At 37.9% G+C, this 23,765-nt stretch overlaps 1 protein-coding gene across 5 annotated transcripts in view; it reads right to left on the bottom strand.

Annotated features, from left to right (window-relative positions):
• The window catches only part of NBEA (neurobeachin), a 468,711-nt gene that overhangs the window by 26,501 nt on the left and 418,445 nt on the right, over positions 1–23,765 (bottom strand). For all 5 annotated transcript variants that reach the window (XM_075198991.1, XM_075198992.1, XM_075198993.1 and 2 more), the window contains 2 exons: positions 14,263–14,415; positions 6,164–6,331 (listed from right to left, as the gene is read on the bottom strand). In XM_075198991.1, coding sequence (XP_075055092.1) covers positions 6,164–6,331; positions 14,263–14,415 — 321 coding nt within the window. The remainder of the gene's footprint in view (positions 1–6,163; positions 6,332–14,262; positions 14,416–23,765) is intronic.

Raw genomic sequence — 23,765 nt, 5'->3', positions numbered from 1 at the left:
TGTGTGGGGGCCAGTAAATGGACGCAGTGTGTGGGGGCAGTAAATGGATGCAGTGTGTGTGGGGGGCAGTAAATGGACGCAATGTGTGTGGGGGCCAGTAAATGGATGCAGTGTGTGTGGGGGGCAGTAAATGGACGCAATGTGTGTAGGGGCAGTAAATGGACGCAGTGTGTGTGGGGGCACTAAATGGACGCAGTGTGTGTGAGGGGGCCAGTAAATGGACGCAGTGTGTGTGTGGGTGGGCCAGTAAATGGACGCAGTCTGTGTGTGTGTGTGTGTGGGGGCCAGTAAATGGACACAGTGTGTGTGTGTGTGTGTGGGGGCCAGTAAATGGACACAGTGTGTGTGTGTGTGTGGGGGCCAGTAAATGGACACAGTGTGTGTGTGTGTGGGGGGGGGGGGGGCAGTAAATAGATGCAGTGTGTTTGGGGGCCAGTAAATGAATATAATGTGGGAGAGAGGGGGGATCTTAATATAATATGGGAAGTAGGCTATTAATTGTGAAGTGCAGGTGGGGGCTAATTATTGGGTGCTATTTTATTTGTGGGGAGATGGTGGGGCAACTTAATTTAATAGTGGGGCCTATGAATTTATAATGGGGTAATTGGACCTTTAATTTAATCCTGGGGTGTTTTGGGAGCTATTTATTGATTATGGGCTGTTTGTGGAAAATGAGGTCTATTTATTTAATGTAATTATGTATTATTTAATGCCTGTGATTGTTGTGGGAAATGGTAATATTTTTTAAATGTAAATGCTATTTAAATTATTGCTGGGGCTGGTTGGAGGGAGGGAAATAGGTTTACATATTAAATGTGTTTGCTATCTAATTTCAGGGTTGGTTGGAGGAAAAGAGATCTATTTAGCAAATGTAAATATTATTTTTATGTTGTGGCTGGAGGGAGGCCTAATTATAAATGTGGGTGCTATTGATTTAACACTGAGACTGATTGGAGTTTTTTGTACCTATTTTTTTTCCCAAATAAGGCCTCCAATATTCCAGGATCCAGACAACCAGCAAATGAGCTTAAGTAACCAGCAGCCACAAGTGGTGACAGTGCCAAGAACAGGTAGGAGAGAGCAGGACAGTCTGCCAACTGTTCTGAATCTGGTGGGACAGTTCCGAATTTGGGCGACTGTTTCACTTAGGACAGTTGGGAGGTATGTCCCATTTCACAGTTTACTGCTCATGAAGGCAGAACTGTGTGCACCTAACAGTAGTGCTCACAGTATTGCCTGTGTACTTGTCTAAAATGATAACCATAGGGCTTACCCCAGAGCCTTAATCCAGCTCTGAGCCAGGACAATACAAAAACAAGCCCTTTTTCTGGCAAAAACATCAGGTTTTAAAAGCAAACAGGCTTTTTACATTTTGATAAATCCCATTATAATTAGTCAGATATGTAAAAATAAATATATATATATATATATATATATATATATATATATATATATATATATATATATATATATATATATATTTATGGGCCAGTGCTGTGTGCTTGCCCCCGGGCTAAAGTCTGCCAGCCCTCCCCTGGCCCTCATGTTGTTCCAAACCTCCTCATCCGGTGGAGTCTCTCTCCCATTCTGATTCAGGGTGGTTGTGGCAGGGGAGAAGGGAGTCAAGTAAGAGGCCATAAAGAGAAGAAATCACCCTGTTATGAGTATGGTGGTGATGGCATATCAATGCAAAGGGGTGAGATGTTTAAGATCTTGGGTAGGGGGGAGAAAGTTTAAAAAAATCTTTATTTGGCCAAGTGAAATTTTTTTGAGGGATCATCGAAGAGAGACAGCCACTGGTCTCACTTGTAAAAATCTATATTTGAGATCTGCCTGTAGCTAATCAGAGAATCTATTAAAGGATGTGCCAAGAGAAATGTTGGGGATACCGCAGATGGACTCATAGGAATACACAGAGTTGAGAGATTAGCTTTGAGCGAGTACTGATCAAAGATCTTTATGAAAAATCAGGAAGACCACATACCCCTAAGTAGTTTAGAGGATGTTCTTTGAGGTCTGCTATTCCAAGTAAAATGTATAATGGATTTCTCAACACTATTTAAGGGGGGGGGCAGTTACCAGTAGGGTCTGGAAGGAATATAGCCATTTTTGGGATAATATACATCTTCACTGATATACTGATATGATCCTGCCCAGCTACAAGATTAACGGAACAATAACTTATTAACAAAGCATCATGAAATTATTTCATTAACATTCTCAAGCAGAAAATTACAAGATACACATTATAAAATCAAATAACGACATCTCAGTGTGCACGAAAATAAGTAAAACCACCTACATGAATTGCTGCTTATTCCACCAGCAAAGTGAAAACAGTATTCTCTTTTAAACCTGTTATGCAAGACACACGTCAACAGTGAAGTGGAAAGTGCAGCCTAATGGGCTGGAACTGCATTCTTTACAATTATACAATGGATATGCCCACAGGAAATGTGACCGGATTATGATGTCCCTTTTGTAGAAAAGACAATTCAAAATAATATCTAATACTCAACATAATTGATGTTTACATATTAGAAAGAGATACAGGCTTTGTATCCAGACTGTTCTGTCATGTTTCACCACAGGAAAAGACAGTCATTGTAAAGTTCATTATAAATTACCGCTTTACAACTGCAATATGAGTTAAGCTGTCATAATTTTCTCAGCCAGAGATCCCATGCTGTCAAAGAGTGTCAATTTTTAATCTGACACAGAGAAGAATATTATCTGTTCCTCTGACCTTCTTATATTTTAATGCTATAATTGCTGTGCTTAGTGGAGCAGCCATGATTTCACCTGTCAACCAAGAATGAATCAATACCCTCCAGCGTCTCTTCACATTTTAACATTGGATTGGTGTGTGTGTTTCATTACACATAAAACTAATCTACACACCTGCACTTGAAGGTTTCATTGACACAAAAATGTGTCTAGATTACATATAAAACCTGCAAATGTTGTGATAATATAAAAAAAGGATAGACATACATTTAACACTACGGTGATCAATACATGATCTCCATAATTACATGTTCACAGTCCAAGACTTGTAATTTCCCTACCATTAACCTTTACAGCCCTGAACTCTCCATACCCTCTAACGTTCCTACCTATGACCCGCCCACAATACGGTATGCCCTAAGCATTTCAACCGCATATTACACCAAATGCACTTTTTGTGCAGTTTAAAGCGGAGCTAGGTAATATGTGTGGACTGTTATGGGACTTGTAGTTCCACAATAGCTTGCAAGGCACATGTTGCCTAATCCTGGACACAATATATAAAATATATAGTATAATATATAATTTATATACCATAAACATACTAGCGATATTCTGTCATATGGAGAAGAGTATATTGTTCCAGAGAAACGCTTCTGACGGAGTTTGTACAACTTTCTAAATGACTGATGACATTGCAATGCTCCAACTACTGGGGGAGATAGGAAATATTATAAATGAAACCATAAGTTACTGGTTTCCTTAATTCCTTTGCAGGAGAACACAAAAATAGCAAAAGGATCCTCACCTGGAAGAAATTGTAGTGGTGTCACTCATTTCTATCAATCATAATAAATTTATTTTTTTGGTGATTTTTGTTGCTGTTGAGGTATCAGGATTATGTGCATCAACAGTGAATAACAGAGTTAGAGGGAGACTCTACAATTGGCATTGGGAGTATGGGTATTACTAGTGTCTCAATCCGTCTATTTCCACAGTCTCCACAGAGACGTAACATTGTACTTGATAGAAAATATCTATTCAAAAAAATACATTTCTGAAATGGTTGTTTGAACAGAAGCAGAATGTCTGGTACATATATGCATTTGGAAAATAAATGTTTCTTCTCTAAAGGAGAAAAAGTATAATAGTTGTTATTTACGGATATAGAATAGTAAATAATTACAATGTTGCACTGATTGTGAAACAGTGTTTAGAACTTTGCCTCATTGTCACATACATGGTGCATAACAACTTATACCATGGCCCAAATGCGTTTCAATAAATCTAGTCTATATTACCCATCTAAGATTCTGATTTTTAATAATAATACAAATCTATTTAAATTAAATGTGATTCTGTATATTCAAACAGCCTAATAGTACACACAAAACAAGTTGCATAATTGGATCAGGTCACATTAAACCTAGATAAGACCTGTGTACAATCACTTGTATATTATAATGTAGAAATGTACCAAGCCCACAGCCCGGCAATGTATAAATTATTGCATGTTTTACATACAGCAGATGGCAGATATCTTGGGGAATGGAGGATACAGAGAGCGTCTTCCACATCTCAGAAAAACTCATCCAGCAGCTGTTGCTGACTTCCCACGTCACATTTACATAGTCTACCATAAAGCAGCATCCAGATTTGGATGACTTGTATAGCTAGAATGACCCATATAAATCAGGTGAGAAACATATGTGCCATGGAAGGTAACCTACTTATACTTACTGTACTTCTAAAAAGTAATGTGATTACCTGATGTAATATCTGTATGAACAGTCAGTTCTGATGTCATTATTCAGTGCTCATTAGGAAAACGTGTGTATTATAAGAAAGAACAAAGAACCCTACTGTAAATTATGTAGGATATTAGAAGTCACCTAGAATTTCTATAATGTGTATAAAAGTCCTCAGCATACAGCCTTGTGCATTTATAAGGTCACAGAACTCCACAGTGATTTCAAATATCTATATAACTTACTGTAGGGAATGTATTATCACATATATAATCATTAAATAGTGATGCAGAATTATTTTCTGATGTTAGTGACACCATCACTTCAACATTAGGATCACGGTTATAACCCATGTATTGTAAAGAATTATATATGTACTATATTTTGCCTTGTGCCTGTATGTGGTCAGAGAAATCGGCGAGAATATCCTTAGGGGGGTATTCAATTGCGCGTGATGTGCCGCCGAACATAAGGGGTACTATGGTACCCCAACATCATGGATTTGCCTACGCAACTCTAAGAGGAGAAATTTGCAATGGTACATGGCCGTGGACTGCCCCTGCGACCATTCCTCACACAGAGAGCCAGGAATATAGTGCTTGTGGATTTAGTATTGATGAGACCGGGGGTATGCAGTGGTTAAGCCAATGCTACTGTTTATATATAAGTATATTTGTTTTATCTATCAACAATATTAATAAACATGTTTTTGTTTTTTCATAAAAGAGCCACATATTCCTCTGAAAGCTGCTGAGCACAAATATGTTCCACAGATAACGAGAAAATGTAAAATGTGCCGACACTGGAAGGTGAATGTGTCAAAAGAGAAGCAAATGAATGTTTCAAAATAAAAGCACAGTAAAAAAAAAAAAAGAAATTGAAAATATAGTTTATATAGATCAGAATATTTTTCCTTCTCATGAATAGTCTCCTATTTGTTTCACGAGTACAATAGATTTAGTGCATCAGTCAACACCACACAATAGAGAATCAATATCCATGACAATGTAACCTTCATTCAATTAATTAGAAACTAGTGACATCACTGAGGCTATACCAATAATGACTCTGCCTTAACCTGTATCATGTCATCTATACGTTTAATGGGCGAAATAGAAAAGGGGGGGGGGGGGTTCCAGTTGCCCGGAAACTCCCCTTCCAGGCATGAGGACTCAGACTGGGGCACACAATACTTCCTGGTCCACTGTTCCCGCCCCCACCGCACATCCCCCCGGAACCAAGCAGCTAGTTTAATGATAGAGCGAGGGTGGGCGCTAATCATTTAATAGTGGCGGGAGCTATTCATTTATTGGTGGTGGTTATTTATTTAATGGTGGGGAATAGTTAATACCTGGGTTATGGTGGGGCCTATTCATATAAAGTGGGGTAACGGGACTACTAATTTAATGCTGGGGTGTTGTGGTAGGGGCTATTGATTGAACAAGAATCTAGGCTTGGACAGAAGAAGGGCCATTTATTAAAGCACTAAACAAAAAAAAAACACAATTGTATTAAAATGAAAAAGAACAACTGGAAAAGATAGAGTAGTACTAAGAGATGTGTAGAAAACAATTTGGGATCAATTAGTAACCATTTTACACATTGTGTGCTTTATGCTTTCATTGTGTTTATGGAATTCAGGAGATGAGAACCAATTGAATGAACCATTTATTATATCACATACATACCTCCCGTAACAGAGGGTCTGTGACACTGTCCAAGTTCACCGAGCCTTCGTATGTCAGGTAATGAAAGACATTCAATGCACGCACTGCTTCCGGACCTCGCTGCTTGTAGCCAAATATTAAATCTATCCATTGATGTAGCTGACATGAGACAAATTCACTTTCCAGTGCCTGGAATAAACATATAAAAACATCAACAACAATTCTACTGTACATTGGAACATGTATGTATGTTTGTAGGTTTGTGAGGAACCTGCATTAGAGTATGACCTTGGTTGGGCTTATTTAATAAAAAGTGCGGTAGAATGTGTGCTGTAACCCATATTAACGAATTAGATGTTAGCTTTCATTAGTCTGACGACACCAGACTGCTAAAAGCTGATATTTGATTGGTTGCTGTGGGTTGAAGCAAAACATTGTTCTTGTACAATCTAATTAAATGAGCCCCATTATGTCAATCAGTAACTGAAATACTATTAAGTGTATTTAGTAGCGGTGCAATGAGCACTAATGTGCAGTAACCCATAGCAATTAGATGTTTGCTTTCAATTTCCAAACTTGACAAATAAAACTCAGAATATGATTGGCAATTATAGGTTATATGCGCACATTACTCAATGTAACCGCTCATAAAGTAACCTGTGTAAGGCCGGCAGCAATATCACATTTGCAAATGTTAAATATATATTAAACAGTACACTCAGCCCTGTAAATAATATCTGTATAAACAGTGAGTTCTGATGTCATGGTTTATAACCGGTTCTGTGTTCATTACAAAGCCAAAAACTGCATCCACTACTGTATATAATAATTCAATATTAAATGTCAGAGAATTTCTGTGTCTGTATAAAAGCATGAAGACCAAAGTTATTTTATTCCTTTGTTACACAGAAATCCAAGGGGACTTATATCACTATTAGCTGATATATATCACTTATGAATTAAAAATACAGTGGCTATAACCTAGTACTTGTCGATATGCTGGTGACAGGGAATGGACACAAGAGGGAATAGAAGAGGGGCCTGGGCCCGCCCTTGGAGGATTGGTGGGACACTATAAGGTTGAGTGTTGTCTCTAGTTCCACTGTACTTAAAGCAAATGCCTACAAGGTCTATTATAGATGGTATCTCACAACTAATAGACTTTCTAAAATATAACCAACTGCCTCCCCTCCTTGTTGGAGAGGCTGCAGACTTAGTGGTGCTTTTATACATATCTGGTGGTCTCGTCCAATCATCTCCTCCTTCTGGGACAAACGTGACAACCTGTAGTCCTTTCTCCTCCAATGTCCTATCAGGAAGGACCCATTGTCCTTCCTTCTCTGCTACCCTCTTTAGTACACTGACACTCATTCAGCTAAACTGGCCTCAGATGTCCTGGCTGCCGCATGCTGCCCGATAACCAAATCGTGGAAACAGGCTTAATCTCCCCACGTCTCCTCTTTGAAAACCTACCTCTGGTTCATAGCCAGTATGGAGAAAATTACCTAACACCTGCATGACCAGGAGGAAAGGTTCCATCAAATTTGGGCCCCCTGGCTATATATATGTAACATTCCCTAATCTTCCCCCATCCAAGCCGCCTTTCGAGCACCCAGAAAACCCCTCATCTCTCTCCTAGGCTCTAGGATGAGCCTCCCTACCTTCTCTTAGTCTTACCTCTGAGACTTATTTCTCTGCTTCTTCTTACAGGTAGTGAACACCCCACCCCCTCCATCCTGTACCTTCCTAATGTATTGTATTTGAATCACCTACATTTTATATCTAATACCATTTTGTTCTGTAAGTGTTTCTTGTTTTTTTTTACATACTGTGACTATGCTCAAATTGTCTTATCTTGTTGCGTCTTCATGCCTAACTGGCACACGTTTGTTCAATAAAATATTGAGTTAAAAAATAAAAAAAAACTACAGTGGCTATAAAAAGTATTCAACCCCTATGTTATTTTTCAGATTTTATTTTTATTTCATCATGGATTTATTAAAGATCTCTTACTATTGAGCAACATAAAATGCTTAAATTCCATCGATAAACAGCAATTTTCAAACTATTTCACATATTCTCAATGGGATCGAGGTCTGGACTTTGAGTCGGTAAATCCAGGGTTTATATTTTTTTATATATAGGTCAATCCAATATGGCTTTTGCTATGTCTGTTTAGGCTCTGTGTTACCGGAACTTAGTTATGAGTTCCCAAATCACTGATCTCATAAATGGCTGTACAGTACATCAAGAGATTGTCTGCTTGTATTTGTATGCTTTTGGTCACTGTCCTGCTGAAATATGCATCATCTCATAAGTCATAGGTTAATCGCAGACTGCAGCAATAATTCTCCACATCTTGATTCATACATTTTTATTCTATTTTGCATGTTTTCCAGGTCCTGAAGCAGAGAATCCAATATAGCATCATGTTCCTTCTCGGTAAGAATTGTGTCCTTGGGTTGATGTACAGTGTTAGGCTTACATCAGAGTGTTGCAGTTAAAAAATTCAATCTTGGTCCCATCAAACCATAGAATCTTCCTCCACTTGATATACGAGAGTCCCATGTGCTTTTTCTGGCAGGTCTGGGTGAGATTTTATTTAAGTTTCCTATGGTTTCAATGGTTTATCCTTTGCCACACTCGCCCAAGCTATTGTTGCCCATCTCTGCCATGGAAAACGCCAACACTGTCAGGATTGACAGATGTCTCCTAGGGGCCCCCTAATAAGTGTCCTTTTCATGCAGATGCTCAGTTTTGTAGGACATCCTGTTTTAATAACACTCACAGTTGGGTCATGTTCTACCTATCCATTTCAATATGATGGACACGACACTACAAGTGTATATTACAAGTCTTTAAAATCATCTCACATTCTTGCCATGATTGGCGCCTTTCTTGGGTATGCTTTGACTGTTCTTTGATAGGTGTATTCATTTTAAAAACTATTGAAATCACATTAATTGTACACAGATGGACTCCAGTCAATGAATTCGCTGTATCGCAGCAAAAAGTGGCAAATCAATTATTATTGTTTTCCATTTTATATTAAAGGAAATGCTTTGGAGGAGGGTTTTTTTTATAAGAGACAACACCGAGTATTATGTGCTCACCAGTTACAATAATTCACAAATAAATTCCTTTTGATTCCATAATGTCAGGAAATAAAATGTGAAAAATATATATACAGATATTTTCATATTCTCTATCTACAGTAAAATTGGTGTTGATGTCAGCAGGAAGATGCTCCTCTAATGTATTCAGAGATTTTTAGCCTTTATCTCGCTGAGTTTTAAAGATTCATGTAAGCTGGAGAAAGCGCTGGTGTTATCTAATTATGCACATTAGAGAGCAAAAGGTCTAAGTGGCTTGAGGGCGTTGTGTTTCATAAATGTTTTTTTCCCTGTCTCAGCTATTTCTTCATATTTCTTTAACACCTTGTGCTGATTTTACATACACAAGCTCTGCACAGCTTACCATCCTTTCTAGAAAGAGATGGCTTTGTTAAATCAAGTTATATTTGTTCTCTAGGTGTGGTATTGTATAGAAGTAGAGATTTTGTATGTCCTGATTTTCCTTAAACAGTTTTCCAGGATAAATTTAATTAGGGATGGCATAAAAAAAAAACACATGTCATGGGGATGTCCTCCCTTCTTAGGTGAATTTGATAAGGGTCAAGGCACAAGTTGTTGTTTTTCATTTCCTGCACATCCGTGTGCAAGAGATCACTGGGATGCTAAACCCAGTACAGAGTATTTTAGAAGTGTAGTGTGCTGATCTTCAACAATGGCTTGTCCAGACATGTGGTTGTGTAAGTGAAGATAGGGACAGTACCATGATTTGGGGAGACAATAAGCCAGCCAAAAGCAACAGACAGAGCTTGAAACAAAGCAGTGACCTCCAACAGCACAAAGTAGTAAAATGCGGCTCCTGTCATTGGTATAGGAAAATTGTGGTGCCAAAATCGTATTTCCAACTTCTTTTCCCATCCTCATTAAAACCTTGCCATCTTTCCCCCCAATGGTTATTAGTTAATTCCTTTGTTTACCTACTGCCGGGGTTCTATAGACTCCCACCATCCTTGTTCTCTGGCTCTTTAATGTGGACTTTGCCTTCAAATGTGTCGTAGGAATCTAATCAATTATTTGTACTTTATATGTATTTTCCCAACAACGATGACACTATGCATGATGTGTATTAGTTTATTGTAAAATTCAAAAATTGGAGTATTAAGTGCCAGTGGTTCTCAGTCATCAATCCATAAAGTGATTTTTACAGGCCTCTAAGTACATAAGGCTAAATGTATGGGAAGTGGTCCCAGAAGCTCCCTGCTGGGTCATATCCTCATAATGCCTCAATGGAGGGCTGTAGTACAGCACACCAGTACATGCATTGCAGTGATTGTTGTGTTAGATAGTGTCTCTTCCTCCTTCTCCTGTAATGTCCATAATGGTCGTGTTGATTTCACAACCCATTGTCTTGGTCACAGTTGAACAATGTGATCTGATCTTACAGCTGCATCTTCTTACGCTACAATAATGCTCATCTTTTGGAAAGAATTCTGCAAGATTGACATGGATTTACTGGAAGTGTACAAGCTGTCCTCAGAATATTTTTGTCCCTGGAAATGTCTCTATTCTTCAAAACTGGCCTATAGTCCAGTACAACTTACCTTACTTTATATATAAGGTGCAGGCTTTTAAAGTATATAGTTACTGAAAAACAAAAAAATTTAAATGCAAAAAAGTGAGTTTGTAACTATGTTCAGTGAAAATGTCATGATGGAAATTACAGTGCACACAGTTCCACTAGGACTGCACTAAACAGGACCATATGCACCTTCCCACCAGCCCATTGCCCCTGCAAGAACTTTTCCAATGTTGGCAACAATTGAAGTCTTAAATAAAGAAGGAATAATCATAATACTTATATACTTGTACTTTATAATGTTACTTATTAATTACTGCTGGAAGTGTGTGTCTTATTTCACTTAAACATTTTGTAAGCTACAAGAGTGTTGCCATTTACACCCTTATTTTGGGGATTTAAGTAGTATTACAGTAAATGTTGTAGAAGATCCTGTGTTCTGAGGACCTAATTAGAGTGGCCATCAGAGGACAGGTACCCACCAAACCTGCCCAATTATATGGCCAAATTACTGTCTGACTGTCTCCCAACAACAGGGATGGATTGACAGATCTCCAATCTTCGTCACATGTGTGGTTAGCTTTACAGCAGTAGGATACTAGTGCTATGTAATACGAGGAATGCTATGACATGTCTGACTGGATGCTTTCCAATTTCAAATGTGTAGAGAGTAATATTTTTAGTTGGCACACAGAACAGCGTAAGATAGCCTCCTCTCCAGACACCGACAAGGCGCATCCAGCCTAATGCTTTATTGGACATATGCCACTGGATCAATGATCCTTCTTGGCAAGAAGACTTTCATCACATCTGAAGGTTTAGTTTTAAAATCTACAAGATAATTTATTTTACAAATCAAAACCTAAAAGAGACAGAATCTTTGTCACAATACCGTCTTTTTTCTTTTTTAATTTACTAGTGTTTGATACATTTGTTTGCAAGACTCAATACATATTTATATTACTGCACTATAAATTACGGAAATTATTGTTATTTTGTTTTACCTTAATTCTCCTTTAAACAAATTCTGTTGAATCAGGTGCCACTTGTGACTCAGATTGAGGCGCTCTATGGGGAAAATTCAATTGTCTGCGATATGACATGCTCTTTACGGGTATTACGGTAAAAAGGAACGCAGATTTTTGATCGCACCTCTATGGGTTGCCAGGAAAAATCAGCGCTACTTCTGCAAACAAGAAATCCGCGCGAGGTGTCTTGCGGACGTTCCGGAGGCACCTTGCGCTGTTTGTTACATTACAGCTATAATGATTCCATTAATAGAGTTCTGGGGGGCAACTATATCGCTCAAACTGTTAATGGCTAGTTGGTCTGTTAGTCAGAAGCTGGGTTTGTATAACCCCTCTACCCAAAGATGGGCATTCCATCAGAGTCTACCATTCATTGTACATTATATACCAAAACGTGTACAACCCAAGTTGGTGGAAGAGGTGGTGGTGGGAGCTTTTTAATGCTTAGGGCAGAAGAGCACACCACTCTTTAAGAGCAAACGTAACATTCCAGTTTTTTTTTATATAGGTTTTAATAATTGTAAAGGCTGTGCTGAAAGTCTCACTCTTGCCTCTGTCAGTCCACTGTACATGTGGATAAATAACAAAGATTCTCACTCTAGTGACAGCAGGACTGAAATAGGCATGGAAATGTGGACTACTCAGACTCATTTGCATGACAATAATTGGCTAGGTGCAGCTAAATGGAACACCATATCTATATGGGCAAATAATGAACTAAAACATTTTCAGTTCCAAAGATTACTTCAGTTTTTTAGGTTTGCGCTTATTCACTCCAAGTTGTTTAAAATGATAATATTGTTATAATAATTTAGAGATGAGTTTCATTAAACACCAGTCTAGAACAATGTATGCAGCTCTTCCTTTAATTTGCTTCTTGCATATTTTTAATAAACTAGAAGAGTTTGCCTTTGTGTTTTGGTTCTATTTTTGGCCATCAGCATCAATTGCGGTCTGCAGGGATTGAGAGGCTGAGTAAGGCTGCAGATGCACATCTGTGAAAGCTTTCTTGCCACTGCTAGATTATGATTGATGAAGCTAGCATTAAGGTAATGTTATCAGGGACTACTTACGGCTCCTGTCCTCTGTGACATCACTAAGGTCAGAGCATAACCATGTTAGCATTGAACACAATGCTTTATTAATGTTTCATGAGAAAGTCAGCAGTAATCAGACTGGATCCTATGGGTAAATGAGGCTAGTACAACATTCCCTGATGTATAAATTGAATATTTCAAGCATCTAGTCTGTAGTCTCCCACAAGCCATCACATAGCACAGACTAATAACAAGTGCACATTACTGATGGCTACTCTACAGCAGCAGATTCTTCATAGCTGCAAATAAGTTTTCTTATCCTTTCAGATTATAGATTGAACATTAACTTGTAATTGTGCCAAATTAGGTGTATTTGAACCAACTCCATTACATTTGTTTATTAACATTTATATTTTTATAGCGCTAGCTCTGCAGCAATTTCCAATTGGGACATATGGCACACTGATATTTTTACCAATTTATCTTATACATGGTCAGGTTACATTATCCATCTTTCTAAGTCACTCAATTAAAATTTGTTACACAATTACAATGCATAAAACTCTCTGGAAGATATAACAGTGTGTTTTAGGATATAAAAACATAAAAAAAATCGAGTTCCTAGTTTTAACACAATTATCCAGGTTAAACCTGAAGGGTTCTCAGACATTGACTTTATTAGACAGAGGTTAAAGCATACTCGCTAACTTTAGGTATACCCCCTCTGAGGTTCCTTTGGGTTTTTCTCCCTAAAAGCCTTCATTGCAGAATTATAAACAATGTGTCAAGTGCATTAAAACGGATCTGTTGTTGAAAATGTATATTGTGGAATAACATTTACTGGTACTTCTGAATTTTTAATAAATGTAAATTTTCTACATATGCAACTGGTTTCTGTATATTGATTTTATACAAATTAATGTTCCAATTTGCACTGCTATATCAAATACTATTGTATCTTTTTTTCTTTAGAGACTGCACTGGGTACATCAAGTGTATTATACTATATATTAAAGATAATCATACATATTTTCCTAGCAGCCATTACCACAAGCGCCTGTTTATTTTTATTTTTCTATGGACCTCATAATAGAGTGGTTAAAGCATACTTGCCAACTTTAGGTAGTGTTGTTGAAATGCAAGAGTGGAGGGCAGCGGAACTCCACGAATCATAGCATCAAGGCCCCCGTCCCACAGGATGCAGGAGAATGGCCTACTTTCCTGGGAGTCTGGGAGACCTACACGGAATTTGGGAGTCTCCACGGATATGCCAGGAAAGTAGCCAAATATAGCACAAAGGTGATTTAAAGAGATGCAATGACTTGCATTAATAATTAGACCCAATGCTTTTAACACAAGACAAGAAAGACTTAACATTTAAAAGTGTATTTATAGGAAATGTCTTCACCATTCTGTTGATCCGAACAAAATCTTCAGGATTTTTTGCCCATGGTGGGAGATCTACTTCGTTAACTGCATTTCCGTCATCCCTCACCCCAAAGTTATATGCATTAGTGTTCACAAACATCTCTGGGAGATAGTAGAACTCTGGGATCAGCTCCTGCAGATTAAACCAAATGAAAGTCCATTACATTTTGTGAGATAGAAAAAGAGTTAAACAAAATAAAAAATAAAATTCACATTCACCTAACCAAGCAACATACATAAACACAGGATCTTAAAAAACACTAACAATATTTATGATTAGCACAATGATACAATTATGAATTACCAAATATGTGTAAATGATTATGAATAAATTAGAGATTTTTTAATTTATACATAAAATGCAATTAGCCCTTTCACCCAGCTCTATGCTCCTTCCTAAATAATAGCAATCCCTTGTGTGGGTATAATGAAAGGCACATTGTATTAATTATTATGTCTATGCAAAACTCCATTAAAGAAAAAGGAAAAAATTAGATCAAAACTGGAAAAAGTAAATTGTTCTATATTTCATAATGGAGTCCTAAAATGTCTACTCCTTAAAGTGGATTCTTCCTCTACTCACAGTGGAGGCAGCCATTTTGTCCGCTGAACCAATATTCTTCCGAATATAGGCTGTAGTGACCTTGTGTGTCTGCTGCATTTAGGTACTACTTACATTAACTGAACTAGACTCATAAAAGTATTATGCTAGTCTACTGTGTTACATGATCAAAATGACGTCCTGACACTGGAAATCTGAGAAAGCAATTAAAAGTCACACTGGAAGTCTAAAGAGCAAGTGGGTGATTCATTTCAAAATCCTTCTGTGTATAAAGAGTTGTAACCAGGCCTGTATGACATTGAATGCCCGTAATATAGGAATGTATATGTCTTATAGGGCTATCTATATAGATGCATATAATGTATGCAGTGCCTTGCAGTATACAAGCAGTGGTGGATTAGAATGATTTGTGGTCCTGGGCTGTATGTACCCCATATGCCCCCTTTCCACAAGTGTATTGACTACATGACAAATATGCATTATTTGGTGCACCTGGTCACACGTGATACCGATCCGCACTTCCATTACATGCCGTGTGTGATAATATAGGAGGACTGAAGAGTAGTAGGGTAAGAGCTGGAGGACGGGAGACACTTTATGTTCCGTTAGGGTCTAGAGAGCTCCAATAATACATGAGGTCCTGGCTAGCGTTCTCTCAGGTGGATTGTATGTTATGTCAATTACATAATAAACCAATCATAAAGCTACAAATGGTTCATCTGACAAAATATAAAAATAGCCACTTAACACACATCAAAATGATAATAGAAAGCATAAAATGATGGTATCCAATTCTTGTCTAAGACTAATGCAGGACAGCTACAAAGTTGTCACAGAAGTAAATCCATCGTCTCCACACAGTGGAGGCAGCCATTTTGTGAGCAGAACAAATATTCATCAGAATGCAGCTTATCAATTCACTAGGAGCTAGCGGCATGACTCAGACATGAGACACATTGTCAGTAGTTCCTATTTTAACATTAAGCACACATTTAATGTTAAGGGGGGAATTCAATTAGCCGCGAAGTGTCTCAAGAATGTCTGTGAGACACTTTGCGGCAAAGATTTCACAGAAATCTCCAGTCATTTATCCTTGCACCCTATAGAGGTGCGAGGAAAAATGAGCAGAGATTTCTACCATGATTGCCGGCGATGTCCCTGCACCACATCGCTGGAAATTGAATTCCACCCTAAGACTTATATTTTCTAATCTATTATCAATACCAAAAGTTTTATTTATGCTGATGTAACCATATCACTATGAAAAAGCTTTTCCAAGAGAAACATTTCCATCATGTGGAGATTCTACCAAAAATATCCTGTTTCACAGATATTCACGTCTACAGCCATTACACAATCTAAATATAGAACAGTTTCCTAATCTTATACAAGCTAATAAATCTAAATAAAATGTATGAAGACAGCACCTAATTGCAGTGGCAAAACAAAAAAAGCAATAACTTGGCTAAAAATAATAAAAGAAAAATCCAAATAGCTATTTTTATAAATTATTTAATCATAAACTGGGAGTTTAAATTTGATTTTTACCACTGGGTGGAATTTTGCCATTGCGCTTTAAATATATTTTTTCCTTGGCTTTATATTTAAAATTATTTTAAGAATAGTCTGACCTCATTGTACATCATACTGAAAGGGACCTGGTGCTTTAGATTCCACAATCCTAGTCTAGTTTTGCTGATTAAAATATGAATCATTTCCAGTAGTTTTGCATACTGTAAGGACCTGTACTCGCTTGTGGCTTTACATCCTTCTCTGTGGTAAACTGCGCTGGGTTCACCAGGAAGTGAACGGAGATTGAACTAAATATAGTCATAAATAGATTGCTAGAAGGAACAGTAGATGGTACTTTTTTGAAAAACCCTACAGACCTGAACGTTGCTTGCTCTATATTTATTATCTTTAGGGAAAACAAAATGATATCAGTACCACGCGTTCCACATAGTGATCTATTGATCCCTATTTTTAGGTTTGCTCAAGGCACGTTAACTTCTCAGCGAATGCAATGTAGGGCAATGTTCCAGGAGTGCAAGCGAGTGCAATGCCTAAAGGGATGAATCCTACTTGTCCTCGGCAGGCATTAACATTAAACAGTCTATGCAATTCACCAACGTTTATATAGGATTGCTGGTTTTACTTTTGTTCCATAAAATGTACATTAAAATAAAAAAAGGTAAAGGGGCACAAAATGGAAGATGGCTTAATAACTAACTATCCTGTTATGCGATTTTAAAAGGTGTTTGGCCAAAACCTACAGCAATGTAGGAGTTGGAGTTTCCTTCTTCCCGGAGTTCTTTTACATCATATAACCATCATTATTGCAGCAACTATATCAGCAGCAGTCAGATATAACATCATGGATAACAAACTACTCATCCAGTTCTCATATTATCATCAATATGCTATCACTGTACTGCAAAACATGAATAAGGAAATAATAAAGTAACTTGTGGACTCCTGATAGGTCTGCTTAGCTAAAGAGCAAGTTAGCTGAATAATATACATTAGATAACTGGTGCGCTTAGACCTAAGCAGATAAGTCTATTATACTCTGGCCCTCTGTAACCTGTTCCCATGTAAGGAGGAGGGGGCTTCTATAAGCAAGCAGTTAGAATTACAGCTTTGCAGAGTTGCTGTGCAGAAATGCACTGTGCGGATTGGTGGATTCATACACAGGGGCAGGACCAGTGATGTCCCAGTAACTGACTGCATTCTTCGCTTTTTGACCTGTATGAGATTCAGTACACTGTCCTAAAGATGTGGATGAGCTTCAGTACTGGTGTAGGGAGAGAAAACCCCCCTGCTTCATATCTGATCATTTCAATTGTGCTATTCACTGGTACTTTAAGTGCATAAGAGCTTGGAGCACCCAAAAACTTTCCAGGTATGGAGGTTGAAATCCTTCCCTTTTTTATCATAAACTTTCCTTTTGGAATAGAGAAACAGGTATCCGATATCCTAGGGTTTACCAGATGCTGACAAGTCGTCTTTACCTCTTAAATTTCTCTAACTTTTACTTGTCTTACACTGTCCCAACAAAAAGACCTCTGGTTCTATTTGAAGCCATAGTTATCAGTGAATTATCCGAGTCAATTATTTAGATCCTCTAGAACCCTCCTTACTTAATCTCGGACAACACTAAGGCTAGGTACACACTGGAGGTTTTTCATTCGAATACCAGGCCAATCACCCAATAAATGACAGCTCGGCCACATATAGCATTAGTGTTTAAACTCACACGAAGAACGACAATCGTTCCAAAGTGCCGACTGTCGTTTATTATGTTGGTCGTACTGTTTAATAATCTCATTCCATTCACCTTCCGATCATGTAGTGTGTATACACTCATGAGCACGACATCCATAGAGTTTACAGAGTCATGGTCTTTTCAGTCAATGCTGGCAATGAACATGTCCTGGTGAATAAATGTAGAGAGTGCTGTAGATGGAATAGTTTGTTTGTTCGTTCTGAGACTGAAAATTTCGTTTCAGAGTCACAGAAGCTAACGTCATTCGTAAGGACATGTGGATAGTTATAAAAAGGCAGTTTTAATCAGTGTGACAATATGACAGGAATGAATGAATGAGTGACTATTGTGCTGTCATTCTCTAAACAACTAGAGTACCAAATGAAGAGCACAGATCTGAAGGTAAATCGTGTCAGTGTGTGCGCATGAATCACCTGACCGGTCGGACCTTCAGTCGTTAGTAAAATCGTTGTAGCTCACATGTCGGTCGGAAAATACTTCAGTGTGTACCTAGCTCAAGAGGTGTCTGTACTTTAGATCAGCACTGTGCACTATTTAACGCACAATTATCTTCTCACAAATATAAATGACAATTTTGTGAAGGCAGTTGGACAAAATAGAGCTGAGGAATGTCATCACACTAATGACCTTGGAAGCAGAGGCCACGTCGTCTGTGGGGAACAAGGGCAACGAGCATGACGCCACCGAAAAACACCAGGCATATGGCTTCTCCAGAAGCAGAAAGGAAGGAGGTCCAGCTAAGATAAATGGTGAAGGGCTGCCCCGGCTTCCAGCAGCTGACTGTCTTAACATATGTACAATGAATAGTTCATCTTTTCACGTCTCTATCTTTCACAGTCTCTCCTCATTCCTACAGTACCACACCACCTGTAGCTGCACAGATATGTCAGTCACCAATGGCTGCTTTAATATCGGTGGCTGATAATGCTTCCTCCTTATAGTAACCCATGCTCTAAAAAGCGGTGTGTAATATTTAGGTGCTATATAAATAACTATTATTAATAATAATAAAGTGAGGGACTCTGCTTTTCCTTTAGGCTGTTGCCCCAAATAAATCTCTTAAGAGGATAACTCACAAGAATATGTTTTTAGAACACTTTGGGGGGAATTCAATTGGCCGCGTTACGGGTAAAAGTAACGCGGCCTGCCCATTATTACGGTAATAATGTGCTTGGTTACCGTTATTACGGTAATAATGCGCTTGGTTACCGTTATTACGGTAATAATGCGCTTGGTTACCGTTATTACGGTAATAATGTGCTTTATTACTGAATTGCCCCCTTTATATTTTATTTAGGTTATTTCCATTGTGGTAGATGCATTACTCAATGTTATCAAAAGATAGATTTGTCTTAAATCTCCAGATTTTCAGAAAAACTACTTGTCTCCCTGCTGCAAGGTAATTCCTGAATTCTGCCCTGGCTAATTACAAATGTGATAAGGAAAAGCAGCGATACCTCAAGTTACATACATTTCATCTTTATGGGTTTCATTGTCTCAACTGATGTCTTGAACCATTTTAGCTGACACCAATAATGTATTTTCCGTCATGTGTGTGTCATTAAATATGTGCAGAGCCATCAATAATTGTGGAAGGGACAGAAATCACACTGCATTCCTGATGTAGTAAATGTGTATGGTTACTATGTAATGAAGGATAACCGATACCCACGTCTCAAATTCACCACATGAAAAATATGCGGAGGACGTGCGTAGGTGCGGATTTGGCTATAAAACATATGATAATTGACATGCCACATCTGTAAATGCGATCCAGATTTTATTTTACAGCTATATTAAAACCCTATAATATAGCTAATAGCACAGTACGCTATGGAGGAGACACATCCCGAAACACATTTCTAATTTACAGGCTTGTGACAGGCCCAAGCTGTTGAAAAATTAAAGCGACTTTCAAGAAAGTCTCCGAGTGATAAAAGACGACTATTAACGCTATCAAAACTGTATACCTCCTGAATCAAACCTGACATTTCATTTTAATACATTTTGCTACAAAAGCCTACTGTTTGTATGGTGACTCTATGAAATTAAATCCTAAGGAGGCATTTTTCACTCTCCAAGCCATATATCACCCAGGGTTTTTATGGTTGCCATATTTCTTTTCTTCAAAAGTTGATCCCTTGGCATCTATTAAGTTGGAATGAGCCTTAGTATGGGTCAGTAAGTCAGACCTGGTCATCTCCATTAACTGTATTAATTTACACTATGTCACCTTAATGACATCTTGTCACAACTACCCTTTCAAACAACAACAAATTACATCCAGAAAGTAATATAACAATTTTGAGAGCCTTTGGGCCAGATTATCGCTCCACAGTAAATTCTTTAGATTTCATCTGTTATAGGGGAGCTTAGGAGGGGGCAGGGATAGGAAAAGAAGTCTGACTGACCAGGCTGAGGTCGTTTCCGGGTGACTTGCTTCCTGAAAGGTCATTCAACCAGCAATTATTCTCCTTCCATATTCTTCTCATTACCAATAGAGAATTAGAAACCAATCTTAAGGTTTTTTTCTATGTCCCTGCATTTGTGTGTATCTTGTTTCAGATCATCAGTAATATTTTGCGGTTGGTACAAATGTAATTATGAGCACAAATAAAAGGAACTAACATGTGGGTGGTACAGCTTACAGCTCTGATAACTAACTGCAGCATCAGGGGTTAAACTAAACAAATTCTAAGCTTGTCAACAGGGTCGTAGGCCGGGGGTCCACTGGCGCTGGATTTACATTTAAACACGCAAGTTAAAATCCCAGTGAAACAGTATGTTAACCGCAAAGGTGCGACATGTGGTTGCTAACTAGTATTTTTAATTGCGTTCCGAAGCTCATAAGACCCATTTACATGTGTTGTACCAAATTTAAAAACACCAGTAATCACATGTAATGTAACGCCAAAGGGTATGAGCCCATAAGCTGGCAATAAAGCAATTAATACATATATATAATATTATATTCACATAAATAATAATGTTTTGGCCAAATCTATTGAAACAGACTGTGCTGTGTGACATCGCGAAACACAAAAAAGTGAAAAAGGTTAAAATGACTTTCTGGAAACCTTGTTCTTTGTATCCTTTAAATTTTTTATTATTTTTCTCAAATTATGTAACTAAAAAACAATGTGATCATCAATGTATAGCTCTCATTAAATCTTCTTGCTGCCATATGTTTATTAAACTTAAAATACAAGTTGGTGAATATAACAAAAAACACTACAAATGATATCAGAACAGAAGATAGTTGAGATAAGTTTGTGATTGTCGTGGAAGAATTTTTCCTGCGTTCAGGCTTCCTGCTAGTAATTCCATTAAAGTACACTGAAGCCAACCTCTTTCAGCAGAAAGAGCCTGGTAACAGAATGGTTTGAGATCATTAGCAGCCAATGTCAATACACTATCAAACATCTCAAATTCTGCCAAGGTTTGGAAACTTTTACTTATCTGTTTGCGAATGTAATTGGCAGCTTTTTCAAATATTGTATAGGGTAGCTGGTCCTTTGTAAATAAAACAGTGTAATAGTCCTTCCCCCCTCTCTGAAATAGATGATTGGAGTTCTATAACCTTGACAGAGTGGCACAGTGGTTAGCACTGCTGCTTCAGAGCTATGGGCTCATGAGTTAAATTTTAACCAGGCCCTATCTGTCTAGAGTTGTTCTCCCCTTTTTGGTTGGGTTTCCCCTGGGTACTCCGGTCTCCTATCACACTCCAAAAATATACCTGCATGGTAATTTTTACAAACTGGACCCTAGCCTGTGTGTGTATTTGGCAATATAGATTGTAAGCTCCAATGAGACAGGGACATATATGAATGATTTCATAGCCTCTGTATAGCGCTGTATAATATGATTGTCATTTTACAAACAATATTAACAACAACCTTGGTACAGTAGAAATATCCCAGTGCTCACGTCTCTTGGATGCCGGATGTAAATCACTAACATCGTCATTGACAAATGATGAGAATTAATGTTTACTTTTTATCATCACTGTTGGAGAAATAACAAACGTGCGCAGCTTACAAAAGGAGCAATAACTGTGGTCCTCCATCAGGTTCACGGTGCCTTGTGTTTGCTGGATTAATCTAAAGTGCGTTGTTGCATAATATCCCCAGGCAAGTGAAGTAAAAGCTGAGGCTGAAGAGAAAGAACCCACATTTTAAATAGATCTTGTCATTAATGCTTTATTAATTGCCCCAGGCAATGCAAGCTCAGTGCAGGGCGAGCCATTGCAATATGACACTTTAAGGTCAAATCCAATTCCTGCTGTGTTTTATGGAGTAGACCAAATATTGAGTTAACAGCAGGAAAGCAGAATTTATTAGCTTCTTTTTTTTTGCCTCACTCACACAAATATTTGATCTAAATTAAAGCAGAGATTTTAATAGAAGAAGGAAACCTTTAGTGCTCAGCATCAAACAAACATTAGTTGTTTTAAACAGCTACAATAATATAATTATAAAGGAATAAATAAAATGTGAGTAGGGGAGTTGACTTGTGCACACTATATATAGTATTGCTTTCTGTTATCATAAATAGGTCACGTATTATAACAATGTAGCACTATATGACAATCAGCATGCATTCTATTATCCAATGCATATGGTGAAACATGTAATAGGTATAACATACAAATAACTCTAGGCACTCAAAAATCTGCAAGTATTTCTTCATGAATACCAACTTATGGGCATCATCCTTGTATGTATCCAGTTACCTAATACCCACTTTGATTCTGTTCAATGATGTTATCTTTTGTTCTCCAAATATATAAAGAAAACAATATACAAAAACAAAATATGGCGCAGTATATCTAATGAACCTGTAAATTACACCACATGTTTTTTCCTCTCGAATTAGGTGAATACTGAAATAGACAATCACCAAAACGATGTCCACTCTGGATGAGGTATAGAACTATTGTGGACCTCACCCTTATACGATATAGAGAAAGACTTTGTAGAGGAATATTGCAGATCAAACAGAACAACAAGGGGCCTCCACTTAAACAGGTGAACCCCTTATGTGACTGCACTCATGTATAACTCTACATACATGCGCCTTAAGATATTGTATGCCGAATCCTCCAATTAAATGACACTCTAAACTCCTTGCTTATACTATCCTCAAGCAACAACGCAACTGCCAGTCACATGACCAGAATCTCGAGAGCTGAGCGCAGATATACTGTATTTTTAATTTATCTTTTGCTCCTACTCATATAGAGATGATGGATTACCAATCCAATAGGTTTCCGCTCCCCCTGTGTCTGCTAGCCAAAGTGTTTCGACATTTTAAACAGGTCTTTTTCAAGGCTTACAATAATTGTAGCTGGATTTTTCGAGACTGGCTTCAAAATAATTGTACAGATGTTCACTGGTATAAAAACTTCCTGACCAATCACTTAATGGGGTTAAATAAAATGCCACATTACAGCACTGATAGGGACATGGTGACAAACAACATGTTGTTTAAAATATGTGCCATGTGCCTGTGGTTGCCATGGTAGTCAAATGACACTGTGAAAATTGTGCAGAATTCTAAATTATTAATAGCAGCCTAAAGAAACAAACCAAGGAAAAATGGTAACTGCCAAATTTCTTCTTGTAGTCTCCAACAC

The sequence above is a fragment of the Mixophyes fleayi genome, chromosome 2 (assembly GCF_038048845.1).
Source record: "Mixophyes fleayi isolate aMixFle1 chromosome 2, aMixFle1.hap1, whole genome shotgun sequence".
Lineage (NCBI taxonomy): Eukaryota > Metazoa > Chordata > Amphibia > Anura > Limnodynastidae > Mixophyes > Mixophyes fleayi.
This window is presented reverse-complemented; position numbering and strand designations above follow the sequence as displayed.